The following is a 13,799-nucleotide window of genomic DNA, read 5'->3' as shown; positions in this document are numbered from 1 at the left end:
CTCTCTTCTACACACAAACCTACACAAAAGATGCCCGTCAAGCAACTCGACACGCCGTACCCGGTCATCGACGCGGATCCGCACTTCTCGCGTGTGGTTCGCAGCTTCCGCAGCTCGGACTACGTTGCCATGGCCGGTGCCACTGCTGCTTTCCCGTCGGCCATCTACCTGATGGAGATGTTCGATCCAACACGACCCAAGCGTGGACTGAGCAGCGCTTTGCGCCTTTCGACGTTCTTGGGACTGTGCGGTGGATTCCTTTTCGCATACCAGAGGTCATCGTTCCGCTTCTGGGGTTGGAAGGAGAACGAGCTGGAGCAGAAGGCCAACCAGGCTGCGATTGATGCGGGTATCAAGCCTCCCGGTACGGATCCTAGCAAGAGCGACCTCACTCCATACCTGCAGGGTGTTGCGCACAGGAACAGCGCCTTCTCGCAGTTGAAATTTAGTAAGTTACCAGAGCAGACAGTGACACTCAGAACAAGCTTGGGCATCTGAAATGGAACGACTGTCGGGCTCTCACCGCAGAGCTACGAAGCTTGTCATTGCGATCATATTTCGAGACTGTTCACTGACTCTATCTTGCTTTGCAAATTCATTGCCGCACACCCAAAACAGGCACGCTTCCTTGGTTCAACTTGGTCGACCACCCATACCACGGCGGCAACAACTCGCAGGAGTCGTCGTAAACGGTTTCGTCCAATCATCAACCTACAACATCCACGTGTTCACTGCGGCGCCACCTCGATATTGCAATGATAAGCCGAATAAAGCCTTCCTCTAAATAGTGGTACGCAGTCTGGTCGGAGTGCGCAACGAGGATATTTGCTCGTTGAAATGGGCTTGACGTGAAGGGAGCAACGCTAGCTGAGAGTTGCTTTCGCGACAGAGCCTGCTGCTGACCGGTGAAGGCAAAGAGCCAACCCATTTAGTTGTTCTGCTCTACACACTGTGCGCGTTTTTGTCGGCTGACTTCCGATACTCTCACGCCGCCTCAAAACGAGTCTGGTCAAAAGCAAGAGCGCTTGTGTTTGGTGTGTGAGCATTGGCTGCAATCAAGTAATAAAAGTACACATTTGTCGAGGCAGGGCGAGCAGACGTTCCTTCTCCATCTCTGTTCAAGGATGCATAAGGGAAAGAAAAGACGCAAAGCGGAACAACCGAATTGCATCAAAGCTGATTCTTGTTCGAAGGCAACTCTTCCAACGCCTGTTTCAGATCCTTGTTGTCCGGGTCAAACTGCAGACCCAGCTCAAACGCCTCTCTGGCCTCCTTCCACCTCTCCAACCCGACCAATGCTTTGCCTTTACGGTAATGTCCCTTGGCCCAGGGCTTTTTCAACTTGGTCACGGCCTCTGCATCGCAAAGCGCGCCGATCCAGTCTTCGCAGCTCGCAAAGGCCGCCGATCTGTTAGCCAAGCACAAGCTCAGCTCGTCTCTCGCCACCTGGTTGGCTTCCCACAGCGGGCGCGAGGCGGCTACGTCGATGGCGAGCGTGTACATCTTGACAGCTTCCGCCCAGTCCTTGTTTCGGTACGCCGTGTTGCCCTGTTCTTTGGCTTGGTTGATCGCCATACTGCGTTGCGGAGCGATGGCGTTGGGTGGGGGCGGGAAGGCTACGTTGGGTGGCAGGCCTTGGATCGAGCGAATCAGTGCATTGAGCACTGTCAGGTCCAGATCGGGTACGGGTGTGTGGAGAGTCTGTGTTTCAGGATCAAGCGCCAGAGGTACCTGCTGGAAGCCAGCGTCAGTGATGGCGAGTTGCTCGGCGGTGGGCGCAGGTGGTCCCTGCTGCTGTGGTGGTGCGTTCATTATGAAGCTGTGTGAGAGAGAAGAGTAGTAGGAGGAAGAGCGAGCCAGCGCTATTGGAGAGAAGGAGAGGGGGCAAAGGTCGACCGATGAATGAGATCGGTGCCCTATGCGGTTAAGTTGAAGCTCTGTCCAGCTTGTTCGACCGGATCGAGGTATGTGTACGAAGCAAGCAGAAGAAGATAGTCAGGTCGTTGCTGGAAGACAGGATAAGTTGGAGTGTGTGAAGCGGGTTGGGCGGAGGTTCAAAAGCAAGCTTCATTCTCGAATGTGTGTGACTTGCATCTCTGGCAGTTGGCTCCACCTCATCAGTCGCGTCCTGCAAAATTGCTGGATTCCCGGCCGACTCGTGCTCTCGAAGACATGCACGGACACTTTTCAGGGTCCTCACAGCCTTCCATTTAACAACCGCACCTTCCCTTTGTCACCACTCCTTCCACCGCCCAACATCTTTCTGCTGATCCATATAACACGCACGCACGCACGTACGCACGCACACAGCAGTACAACAAACATTCGTCTACGCCGGCATCGCTTCGGCATCCTTACCCTTCACGGGACCACTGGTCAGCCACGTTAGGCAGCGACAAGGCGCATACAAAGCATGATCCGCTTCATCCTCGTCCAGAATCGTCAAGGAAAGACGCGCCTGTCCAAATTCTACGTTCCATACGACGACGATGAGAAGATTCGCCTACGAGGAGAGGTGCATCGCCTGATCGCACCCAGAGACCAAAAGTATCAGAGCAACTTTGTCGAGGTAAGTTCCCTCTATCACTTTGCTTCCACATCTTTGCCGACTGCAGCCATACTTAACAACGGCACTTGCGCATGCTGTGTTTCGCAAACAGTTCCGAAACTACAAACTGGTATATCGACGCTATGCAGGTCTGTTCTTCTGCGTATGCGTAGATGCAAACGACAACGAGCTGGCCTACCTCGAAGCGATACACTTGTTTGTCGAGGTACTAGGTGCGTTCTACCATCACCCCACACCAAAGCAGATTTGCGTGAAGAGGCAAGCTGACACATCCGACACATGGATCAATCTCTGTCGCTACGAGAACAGACGCGTTCTTTGGCAATGTATGCGAGCTCGATCTCGTCTTCAATTTCTACAAGGTCTACGCTATCCTCGACGAAGTATTCTTGGCGGGAGAGATCGAGGAGACTTCGAAACATGTTGTGCTGGCACGGCTGGATCAGTGTGAGTCTATCAAACTCGCGAAGCCGCTATCATCCGCCGATCGTTACTGACCTCGCTCTGACTTTGCCTCTGTGTTGCCCCCATGGCAGTGGAGAAACTCGATTGATCGCACCACCCTCAAGTCGTCACCTTTCCTTTGGCATCGTTCCGATCCATATTGTATTTGTACCGTTTTCGAACTTTGTTCTGCACATCCCGAAGCTCGTGATGGACCGTTTCACACACGCGTGCACACTCTGTGTTTCAAGACGTCTTGTCGCGCCTGAAGGCAAATCATCTTTACTTTCCAGCTTCACACCCATCTTACAGCTTGAAACTCGACCCGGAAACGCCAGGCTCCCCAGCAAATTTGGCCACCTTATCCAGCAGCTCTCTCTTCTTCGCCACGGCCTGAGACTCGGACCCTTGCCCGAGCTCGTACAGCGTGGCCAAGTTGAACACCACCGCGTCTGCGCTCGCGATCGCGTGCGGGTGGGAGGAGAGAAGCTGTTCGAGCTGCGAGAGCGAAGCGTCGAGGTGTGCAGCGTAGAACGTGATGATGGCTGCGTTGAGGTGTTCTGCCGGTGTAGACGGGTTGGAGGGGAGGAGGGAGGAGGCTGCGGAGAAGTCGCCGGAGATGGCGTGGATGAGGGAGCGGGTGTGGTTGAGTTGCGCAGTGAGTGTAGGGGGTATGGGGGTAGGGAGGAGAGCTTCGGCGCGGTCGAGGAGCGTGGATGCGAAGGAGAGGTCACCGGCTTGAATCCAGAGTCTTGATGCAACAGCTACGAGCTGTATATGCCCTTCCACGTCGGACGCTCTTGCTTCGTCCAGGCGCAACGAACTCTCGACGAGCGGCGTCATCACCTCGATGGCTCCCGCGTAGTCTTTCGCTTCAGATAGCGTGAACGCCAGCATCAACCCCACCCGCTCAGCTCGGCCTCTCCACTTTCGAACCTCTCCTTCCACACCTCCGTCCCCATCCTTGGCTGTTGCTCTTGCGAACGCCTTCGATCGCCGCATGTTCCGCTTACACAACTGTATCAACAGTGTATACTGTTCCAACGTCGTCCGCACCTCTCCTCTATACTTGGGTTCAGTGGCCTTCAACACTCTGAGCGTAAATGGTACGTCCTCTGTATCCGCCAAAACCACTTGCGACCCTTCGTGCACCCGGGTAGTCGATAACACCTGCCACAAAGCGGCCAGTTCAGTCCGGAGCATCGAGTAGAGCTTCAGCCGCGCCAAAGCGTACAGCCGAATGCTCCACCACTCTAGCACCTGTCGAACGTCCATCTCCTGATCGTGCGTCGGCGGTGCATCGACCAGCTGCTGCTGCTGTTGGACGAGTCGCTGACGTTCCACGTTGGAGTAAGCTTCGAGCTTGCTTCGGGCTAGAGAAGCAATCTTACGCCACGAGTTCGAGGCGGCTCCTTGTCTGACTGTGTCGGCGTTGATGGTCTCCACTTCCGGGTCATTACCTGGTGCAAAAGGGTCGGGGATCTCATTGGACGGCGCATTGATCTCGGTTGTCGTTGGCCCGCTAGAAGTGTGCCAGATGCCAGATAGGTCGCGTGGAGGTCGGACGTGCGGTGGTAGATGCTTTTGCAGCAAGATCGAGAGTGGGTCCGTGGTCGGCAATTCGCCCATCAACGAAGCATCTCCCAGTTCAGGCACGCTGAAGCGGGTTCGAGCAGAGTCTGAGGCACTCGAGGCAGAGGTAGACGCTTGCGCTGGATGCTGCGGCTCTGTTGGTGGGACATTTGATGACGGTTTACGCGCAAATGCCGGCGCGACGGCAAGCGGGTCAAACGTAGCATTGCTACCGAAAGCTTGCGTGGTCGACCGTGTATCGTCCATCATCAACACTGTTCGCAAAAGATGGTCGCAAGGGAATGGGACAAGGTGGAGATGGTGATACGAGTTGAAGCGAGAGGAAAACAGGGTCCAGCCACTAACAAGTTCACGAAATGCGCGCCACGCCCCGTGCGTTGATGCAGCTGCGGAAAGCCTTCCTTCTTACATGAATCTTCGACCAAATTCAACCACCACCGACCACCTCTCACGCCTCGCGACGAGCGACTTCAATCGCAGAACCGCGATCAGCACAACCGTCTCGCTTACCATCACAAGCTCTCGTCGCAGGCTTGTTCTTCGCGAGACGTGCCAACAAAAGATAAGACGGTAGAATTACATCATAAGACCGAAGTGAAGCTCAATCAAAGGAAAAGCGTCTTCTCCCGCAACGCCCTCCATCCGAACAGCAACCAATCCTCTCTGCGCAAACACAGTTCCTGCGAAGCAGCCTCCAGCCTCGCAAACACGCTCATACCCTTCCACGCCATCACTTGTGGATCCATATCCCTCGGCGGCGGAATCACCGTCACCTTGGGGGCATTGTTGGCATCGCCCGTCGTAACGCTGAAGTGGTTGCCGAGCATCGCGGTCAATCTCGCCTCGAGCGCTGCACCAAGGCCGGGAATACGCGCCGTGCCGCCCACGCAGAGGATGTTGTTCGACATCTTGCGCAGACGTTCGTCACCTGCAGGGCCGACTTGGCCGATCGAGGTGAGAAGCGAGTTGAGGATGGCTTGGTCCAGAGAGGTTTTGGAGGCTTCGTAGGGGATGTCGACGGTAGGACCTGCTGGCGCGGGTGGCCCCGGGTCTTCGACAGTAGCTACAGTCGCACCACCAGCACCGCCCCCGCCGCCGATAGACGATGGTTGGGGTGTAGGAGAAGGTCGAGCAGATGCGTCAGCGGAAGGGAGGAGGCTCCCATCTGCACCACCGGCGTCTGCTTTGGTAGTTGCGGAAGGGGACACCGCTCGAGACGGCACGGCACTGCCACTGGCATCCATTTTGCCCTTGACATCTGCAGGAGGTGCGGGTGTTCCTACTTCGGAACCAGCCGCAGCCGTGTCAGTACCAGCGTTGGCGGTGATTGCGGCTGCTGTAGCGGCGGGTTGTGCTGCAGGTGCTGGTGGCGCCGGCAAGAGATGCTGGACGCAGGATATCATGGCGCCTGTCACTGGTACATCCAGGCCATGCAGGACGCTGAGCTCGGTCAAGTCCTCGGCGATACCCTCGTCTTGGCCCTCCTCTTCCTTCTTCGACACAGCTTCCGCCTTGCCCTTGATCCTCGGCTTGCCGTCCAGGTCGAACACCGCCGGATCAAACAGACTCATTGGGCCCATGATGAGTTCGTCGTACGTCCTGAACAGATACTTCATCGTCGGCCTTGATGGCAGTCTGAGGTAGAAATCGTGAATGTTGAGACCCACATCTGCCGGGTTGAGCGTGACGAGCTTGCGTTTCAAGTCGTCAATGAGTAAGCTGTCGGCGATACTCGAGCGGTAGTCGAGCTCGCGGTAAGGGAACTTGGCACGCAGGAAGAGCTCTGCCAAGAAGTTGGTGAGGTCGTTGCCGCCGTATGCGAGCTGAACGCGCGTCTCTGGAAGGATGAGGCCTTCCTCGACACACGAGATGGAGATCTTCTCCGAGCCCATATCGACCACACAGCCCGACGAAAGACCGGCGCCAAATGTGGCACACACACTTTCCTGCTGAATGCATGCCTGTGCGAAACCCATGTCGACCAGCAGCAGCTCGACGAGTGCCTTGACGTCAGACCTGCAAAACAGATCTGGGACGATAAGGATGACGGTGCAGCTACCGAATTCTTCCCGTGGAATTCCGAGTCCGATGGGTGCCACTTTGCCCATCTCTTGCCTCGCTTCCGTGTCTTCGGGCGGGGATGTGATGGCGTGTTCCAAGATAGTGCGTACATCTCCAAGGAGCGCCTGCACGGCAGCCGAAGCGCCGTAGTGCTTCTCGTAAGCGTTGAGATCGAGCGTGCCCCGCTTGAATGGACGGAAGAGCGTCCAGGGTCTGGCCGGGTCTGGTGGTGACAGCGTTTTGACCGCTGAAAGCTGTTGCTGCTGCTGACGTCTTTGCTGCAGTTGCTTGGGCTCTGCTGTCTTTGGCTGGGAGAAGGATGCCAGACGAAGCGCCTGCTCGCCTACCAGGATGTCATTTTCACCGTCGACGTCCTCGTCAGTCCATTCGAGGCCGAAGAGGTCGTTGTGCTCAGGAACGTCCTCTGGCTGGGAGCTATCGTTGTAGTTGGCAGCGAGATTCTTGGCGTTTCCGACGGAGCGGAGCTTTTCCTGACGCATGATGGCGCGCAGATCGTTTCTGATCGCATCTATGCCTTCGTTGAGCGAGGGTTTGTTGGGGCTGACAGGGTCGTCAGGGATTGCTGCTGAGCTGCTCGATGACGGTTTTTCTGACGAAGTTCCATTGGCGGCTGACCTTCTCGGATTTTTGCGTAATGATTTAGCTGCTTCCTCCTCCTCCTCCTCCTCTGATGCGTCTGTACTCGCTTTTGCTGCATCGACTTCCTGTTTATCGGCCATGTCGACATCCTCATCCTCCACATTCTGTGCCTTTGTTTCTGTATCTTTCGAGTCTGCGCCGCTCTGCGTAGGAGCAGCTTTCTTTGCTCGACGAGCAAGCACGTTCGGTAGAGAGATAGGAAAGAGGTCGGTGGCTCGACCCAGTCGCAAATTCTGCGAGCCGGGGTGAATTACGATGGTGCGATGAGCCGGAGTGTTCTCGGCTGCTTCCATTTCACCTTCTTCAGCTTCGAGATCGTCGTCTTCATCCATGTTGACGCTGGCGTCAGCAGCGTCAGCGCCATCTTTGAGTGCATCCAACCTCCTCTTTTTGGCGTGTCCTTGCGACTGAACAGCTGCTTGAGAGCGAGAGATCCATGTCTGAGCCTCTGTCTTGAGGTAGGATGACGAGACGTTTTTGGCGTTGAGAGGCGCTACGGAGAAGAAGGTGGTGTACTGAAGCGGGATGTTTTGAGATGGATCCGCGGGTGGATTCGCTGGCAGCGACACCTTTTTAGGCGGCATGGCGGAGGAGTGATGGAAGAGCTAAGCGCCGCGCCGCCTCCGTATCGTCGTGCAATTGAAGAGAGGTATGATGGTGAGAGTGTGGCAAGATCGCGTCGTGGCAGGCACGGATGATGAGCGTAAGTCAAAAAGCGTTCGGTGAGTGGCTCGAGACCCTTGACGAGAAGAAGCTTTCTTGGCCTTTGCAGCTCTCGGATCCGTATTTCGCGCAGAGCAAGCTAACCGCGGAGGCAGCAGAAGGCGCAGGAGGTTCCACGCGAACAGCAGCAGCAGCAGCAGCAGCAGCAGCAGCAGCAGCAGCAGCAGCAGCAGCAGCAAGGTGGAGAGCGGTATGCTGTGCTATTTTGCGCTGACTGGTTCTTCTAGTTCAAGAAATTTCAATTTACAAGATTTGTGACGTCGATAGGAACCCAGTAGCAGCCAGCGCGACAGCACCACCAGCACAGGCAGGACACGGACCCTTGATTTTTTCCCGATCCGAGCTTGGGCTGCGTAGGGCCGCCTCGCTTGATTGCTAGATGCTCCGTACTGCACTGCTTGCCTTACCATTGAAAAGACACATATCGGCGTTGGCATTCGAACCTCCATCCATCTGACCATCGGCGGCTGTTCCGATTGCTCTTGCTCGGCGATCCCACCGACTCGAAGTAGCACTTCATTGCGCCAGAGCTGCATCTCAGACGGAAGCGTCCTGTCTTTCGGTCCTGCCGACAATGCTATCGAAGACATAGCAGCTGCCAGCACGCTCAGACTACTAGCACTTACTACATCTCGACATCTCGATAACGCCTATCGCCCCTTCCGAGTCTGCTCAGCCACCATGTCTCACTTTGTCTCGAGTCACACTTCCCATGACTTTGACTCGCTCCAGAATCAGCTCCTTCGTAGACAGCCTGTGAACGACGACGGAGTCGATCCCAACGAAGCTGAAGCTGCTCAACCGTCGGAAGATTCCGACAATTCTGGGCTCACAAGCTCATTAGCCAGTCGGCGGCGGCGTGACAACGACGATATCTCTCTCGCCCCTGCTGACGACAGCCGTAGTCAGCGCGTTCCATCGCTTTACTCGCGGCGCAACAGCCCAGAGCTACCGCAGCCTGGCACTTCTCGTCTTCGCAGCGTCTCTGGCCACGTCAGTGCAGACGAATCCTCCAGCAACGGTCAAGTAGAGGCGGCCGACTACTTTTCCAATCCTCCAAGCTCATCGAGACCACGATCAGCAGCATACCATGTCGATCTTGACAGCGGTAAGCTCAGCGGCAATCCTTTCGTGTCGTCCACCGCATCCTCTCCTAACTCGATCATCGAGCATGATGGCGCTTTAGCATCCTCCTCTGCTCAAGGAACGCAACGCGTCTATGCTGACCAACCCTATGGCACCTCGACCTCAAACATGGCCCACAGCACCTCGACAATACGTCCTCGTCGCATGCAGAAAGGTGTCTCATTCTCGGATAGGAACGCAGGACCTGGTGAGGACGGTCATGAAGCACGCACGGGCAAGCACTATCGCCGTCCCCCACGTTCCAACAGCGTATTTGTGGAGCCTCCTTATGGCAATGGCAATGCTTCGGCTCATCTTCCTAGAACGAAGAGCCTAGGCATGATCAGTCCTGCAGAGATGGCCCCTCGAAAGCTCGGCACCTGGGATGGTGTCTTCATGCCCGTCAGTCTCAACATCTTGGGTATCATCCTCTTTTTGCGTTTCGGCTTCATCCTTGGACAAGCGGGCTTGCTGGGTGCGCTTTTCCTTCTCATCCTCAGCTACGCCATCGACACACTTACCGCCATGAGCCTCAACGCCATCAGCACCAACGGCCAGGTCAGAGGTGGCGGTGCCTACTACCTCATCTCGCGCTCTCTCGGTCCAGAATTCGGCGGCTCCATCGGCCTCATCTTTTTTGCCGGTCAGGCCCTCAATGCTGCCATGAACGTGCTAGGTTTCGTCGAAACCCTCACTGATGCGTTTGGAGAGAGCAGGGGACCCTCAGGCTTCCTCCCTGAAGGACCTTGGTACTCGTTCTTTTATGGATCTGTTGTGCTGCTCGTCAGTGCTATCGTGTGCCTTGTCGGCTCCAAGTTATTCGCACGTGCCACTCTAGCGCTGGCCCTTATCCTCTGCTTGGCTATCCTAAGCATTCCCATTTCATCCTTCACCGTCAAGCCGTTCATCGACGATGACCGAGGTGCATACTACACCGGTTGGTCTTGGGACACATTGCGCAACAACCTCTTCCCACGATTCACAGCAGGCGCTGCCGGTTCCTCTACAGAAACCGAGACCGAAAACTGGCAGAGCGTCTTTGGTGTGCTCTTCCCCGCCGTCACCGGAATCTTGGCCGGTGCTTCCATGTCCGGCGATCTGCGCAAGCCAAGCAAGAGCATTCCCAAGGGCACCAACTACTCTCTCCTCTTCACCTTCCTCATCTATCTGCTCAGCTTCCTCGTGTTTGCTGGCACCATCGAGCGAGAGTCATTCTACGTCGATGTCGGCATCGTCTCGGACGTCGCCCTAAGCCCGCAGATCATTACCTTTGGCGCACTCGCCTCCACCGCCTTTTCGGCTCTCATGGGTGTCATGGCTTGCGGTAAGGTGCTTCAGGCCATCGCACGCGACAACTTGCTTCCCGTCCTCGACGTCTTTGCGCAGGGCACCGAAGTGAGCGACACACCCATCTACGCTGTGCTCGTCACCTACATCTTCTGCCAGGCCATCCTCTTTGTGGACTCGGTCAACACCATCGCACAGCTCGTCACCATGACCACCTTGCTTACCTTTGGCACGCTCAGCTTTGCTACGTGCGCACTCAAGGCCGGTGGTGCTCCCAGCTTCCGCCCCTCTTTCAAGTACTGGAACATGTGGACGGCTGCAGGAGGTGCTGTCAGCTGTTTTGGTGCCATGTTTTTCACCGATCCTGCCGCTGCAGGCGGCTGCATCCTCTTCGCCGTCATGCTCTTTGTCATGATCCACTTCTTCTCGCCGCCCAAACCATGGGGCGACGTGACCCGCAACATCACCTACCACTTTGTGCGCAAGTATTTGCTGCGACTCGACGAACGCAAAGGGCACGTTAAGTACTGGCGCCCGCAGATCCTGCTGCTGGCCAACAACCCTCGCAGCGAGTGGAATCTCATCATCTTTTGCAATTCGCTCAAGAAAGGAGCACTCTATGTACTTGGCCACGTACTCAAGGGCGAGTTCACCGACTGCCTGGCCGAGCTGCGCAAACAGCAGGTCGCCTGGCTCAAGCTCGTCGATCTCACGGGCATCAAGTCCTTTGTCGATGTCGTCATTGCCAAGGATGAGCGGGAAGGCGCGCGCAATCTCATCCTGTCCTGCGGTCTGGGCGGCATGAGACCAAACATCGTCGTCATGGGCTATCCCAGCGACATGCGTCACCCGGCGAAGGTTGCCAGGACCAACTCGGGAAGCGGACATCGGAGCGACGGCAGCGAGATCACCATCCGAGGTCTCTCTTGGCCTCAACGCCAGCATCGCGCCGTCGATATTGGCAGTCTGCCAACCGATGTCGCACGAAAAGAGACGCCCATCAAGCCCACCACGTACGTGGGCATCATGGAGGACTCGCTCGCGCTGAACAAGGCGCTCGCCATCGCGTACGGATTCGATCTCATGCAGCCGCCCGTCCCTGTAACGTCGAACTCACTGCCCCACCCCAAGAGCGGAAAGGAGGCTGAAGAGCGCTACATCGACCTGTGGCCCATCCAGATCGCTAGTCCGGATGCAGACGAGAGCCACGCGTGGGACACATACACCATGGTGTTGCATCTCGGCACGATCCTGAGCTTTACCAGCAGCTGGAAATCGCATAAACTGCGTGTCTCGGTGTTTGTCGAACATGCCAGCGAGATGGATGAGGAGAGGAAGCGTATCCGTGCCCTGCTCGACAATCTCCGTATCCCAGCCTCGCTGCGTGTATTCTGCCTCGCCGATCAGAGCGTTACCACATACCGAACCATTGTACACGGGAGCAACATTGCTGCGGTCGAGGTGGATGAAGCGCTGCGTGGTGATCCATGGTGGGAAACACTCAAGGAGCTTCGACGCAACGATGAGCGCCGTGCGCGTGCCGCTGCCAAGCGCAAGTCACAGGTCTCGTCCCCCGCCAAAGCTATCCCGGCTACACAAGGCGGCCAAGGATCAGGTGCAGCAAGCGATGCATCGCGCAAGCAGACCAAGCGTGAGCAGAAGCTGTTCGGTGTCAGTCTGCCCGCCGAGCATCTTGCGTTTCACAAGCAAAACATCCGTCTCGGTCTCGCTCATCCTCGTGCACGCCGCGACGACGGCGACGACGGATCGTCGAGTTCCGACTCGGACTTCGAAGACGAACTTGCCATGCTGTCCGAAGACGAGGATTGGCTCGTTGATGGACCTGGTCGACGCGGGCTTGCGATTCGAAGAGCTTCGACACTGGAGCCTTCGAGTTACTCGAGCAAAGCGCGCGCGTATCGACCAAGGGCCTACTCGATCGGCGGCTCTGCCGGTCTGCCCGATGATCCGGTCACGGCTGCTAGCAGACCTCTGCTCGGATCGAGCGCCTCCTCGCAGCTGCTGACTCCAGGCTCGATTGCCGCCAGCTATGGCACTCTTAGCTCCAGCCAGAGGACGGCGACGCCGGCAACGATTCGGGCTGCTTCGAATGGAAGCTCTGCTACGCTGCTTGGAACGTCATATGCTTCGACCGACTCGAGCATGACGCCTCGTGCTTCTGTGCCAGACAGCAACGGCGCGCCTTCTCCCTTTTCAGACGGACTTGCATCGCCTGCGCCCACGCAAGATGCGTTCGAAGACGAAGACGAAAACACCTCCACATTGAAAGCTTCAGAGAGGCAAAGGATGAAGGCCGAGCTGCAACGTGGGCAGAAGGCTGATGCGAAACTGACGCCGACGAAAGCAAGCGACCTTGCAGTGCCGCCGGACTCGACCACGCCCAGACCTAAGATGAAGAGTGACAAACGACACTCGTCCTACGCCAGCTCTGCTGCCTCTTCGGATGCGGGCGACGGTGCATCGAGCGGATCCTCTTCGGGTGCGGAGTTTGACTCCAAGGGCCGACTCGTTGCGGGAGCAGCTGGGGCAACCAAGAACAGCAAGCATCGCAAAAGCTCGCTCTCTCGTCACGGCCGAGCACGTTCGGAAGAGACATCCTTCAGCACGCACCGCCGTCCGTCTAACTCGACCTCGCCGTCGCCCGTCCATCTCCGCCGACTCCGTCCTCCGGTCGATCGCGTCCCCAGTCGCGTGGCCAGCATCTACTCGACCGATCTACCCGTCGTCTCCTTCAACGAGCTGCCCAACAAGGCGCAGTACTTGATCCTCAATGAGCTGATCAGGATCAACAGTTCGGCTGCTACGGGCGTGGTGTTGACGGCTCTGCCTGCGCCCGAGCCTGGAACGAGTCTGGACGAGCTCAAGTCGTTGAGGTATCTGGAGCAGTTGGAGAGTTTGTTCAACGGCGGACCGCCTATCATGGGTGTTCATGCAAAGACGCTTACGATGACGATGAGTCTGTAGATTCTCCCTCACTGAATGAATACTCTGCCAGATCTTTGATTGCGAGGAGTGTTATCAGTGACTCGGCCCCCATCTATTGTGACGGCATGGTTTTGGTGGCGCATGTGAGAAACATCGGTGAGTGTGGGTGGGTTGGAGCGGTGTTGGAGGGAAGGACACTGAGCGAGGATCGGCCAGAAGGTAAAGATGGCGAGGTTTAGGCGGGTGTTGCAGCTGAGTGAGAGAAAGGAGGGTTGAGTGCAAATGAAACTGAGGTGAATTTTGCGTAGCGAGTGGCTCGAGGAGGGGAGGGTGGTTCCGCATAGACAAGGGAGTCGGTGGGAGGTTTTCGTCGAGGCTTCCTTTTACCTCG

At 56.7% G+C, this 13,799-nt stretch overlaps 5 protein-coding genes across 5 annotated transcripts; 3 read left to right on the top strand and 2 right to left on the bottom strand.

Moving 5' to 3' along the window:
* Positions 1 to 30: 30 nt before the first annotated feature.
* EX895_002175 (uncharacterized protein) lies at positions 31 to 689 on the top strand (the record flags this gene model as incomplete). The annotated part of the gene is made up of 2 exons (XM_029882774.1): positions 31 to 448; positions 619 to 689. 2 exons carry the CDS (start codon positions 31 to 33, stop codon positions 687 to 689), a joined length of 489 nt encoding a protein of 162 aa, XP_029740919.1.
* A 481-nt stretch (positions 690 to 1,170) lies between these two features.
* Positions 1,171 to 1,812, bottom strand: EX895_002174 (uncharacterized protein; the record flags this gene model as incomplete). The annotated part of the gene is made up of 1 exon (XM_029882773.1): positions 1,171 to 1,812. One exon carries the CDS (start codon positions 1,810 to 1,812, stop codon positions 1,171 to 1,173), a length of 642 nt encoding a protein of 213 aa, XP_029740918.1.
* Positions 1,813 to 2,413: 601 nt separating this feature from the next.
* Positions 2,414 to 3,122, top strand: EX895_002173 (uncharacterized protein; the record flags this gene model as incomplete). Its single annotated transcript, XM_029882772.1, has 4 exons — positions 2,414 to 2,569; positions 2,661 to 2,781; positions 2,879 to 3,016; positions 3,106 to 3,122. 4 exons carry the CDS (start codon positions 2,414 to 2,416, stop codon positions 3,120 to 3,122), a joined length of 432 nt encoding a protein of 143 aa, XP_029740917.1.
* Positions 3,123 to 3,319: 197 nt separating this feature from the next.
* EX895_002172 (uncharacterized protein) lies at positions 3,320 to 7,911 on the bottom strand (the record flags this gene model as incomplete). Its single annotated transcript, XM_029882771.1, has 2 exons — positions 3,320 to 4,860; positions 5,280 to 7,911. The coding sequence occupies 2 exons, from the start codon at positions 7,909 to 7,911 to the stop codon at positions 3,320 to 3,322; spliced, it is 4,173 nt and encodes a 1,390-aa protein (XP_029740916.1).
* Positions 7,912 to 8,731: 820 nt separating this feature from the next.
* On the top strand, positions 8,732 to 13,447 carry EX895_002171 (uncharacterized protein; the record flags this gene model as incomplete). Its single annotated transcript, XM_029882770.1, has 1 exon — positions 8,732 to 13,447. The coding sequence occupies one exon, from the start codon at positions 8,732 to 8,734 to the stop codon at positions 13,445 to 13,447; it is 4,716 nt and encodes a 1,571-aa protein (XP_029740915.1).
* Between the last annotated feature and the right edge of the window lie 352 nt (positions 13,448 to 13,799).

Source organism: Sporisorium graminicola, chromosome SGRAM_13 (genome assembly GCF_005498985.1).
Source record: "Sporisorium graminicola strain CBS 10092 chromosome SGRAM_13, whole genome shotgun sequence".
Lineage (NCBI taxonomy): Eukaryota > Fungi > Basidiomycota > Ustilaginomycetes > Ustilaginales > Ustilaginaceae > Sporisorium > Sporisorium graminicola.
This window is presented reverse-complemented; position numbering and strand designations above follow the sequence as displayed.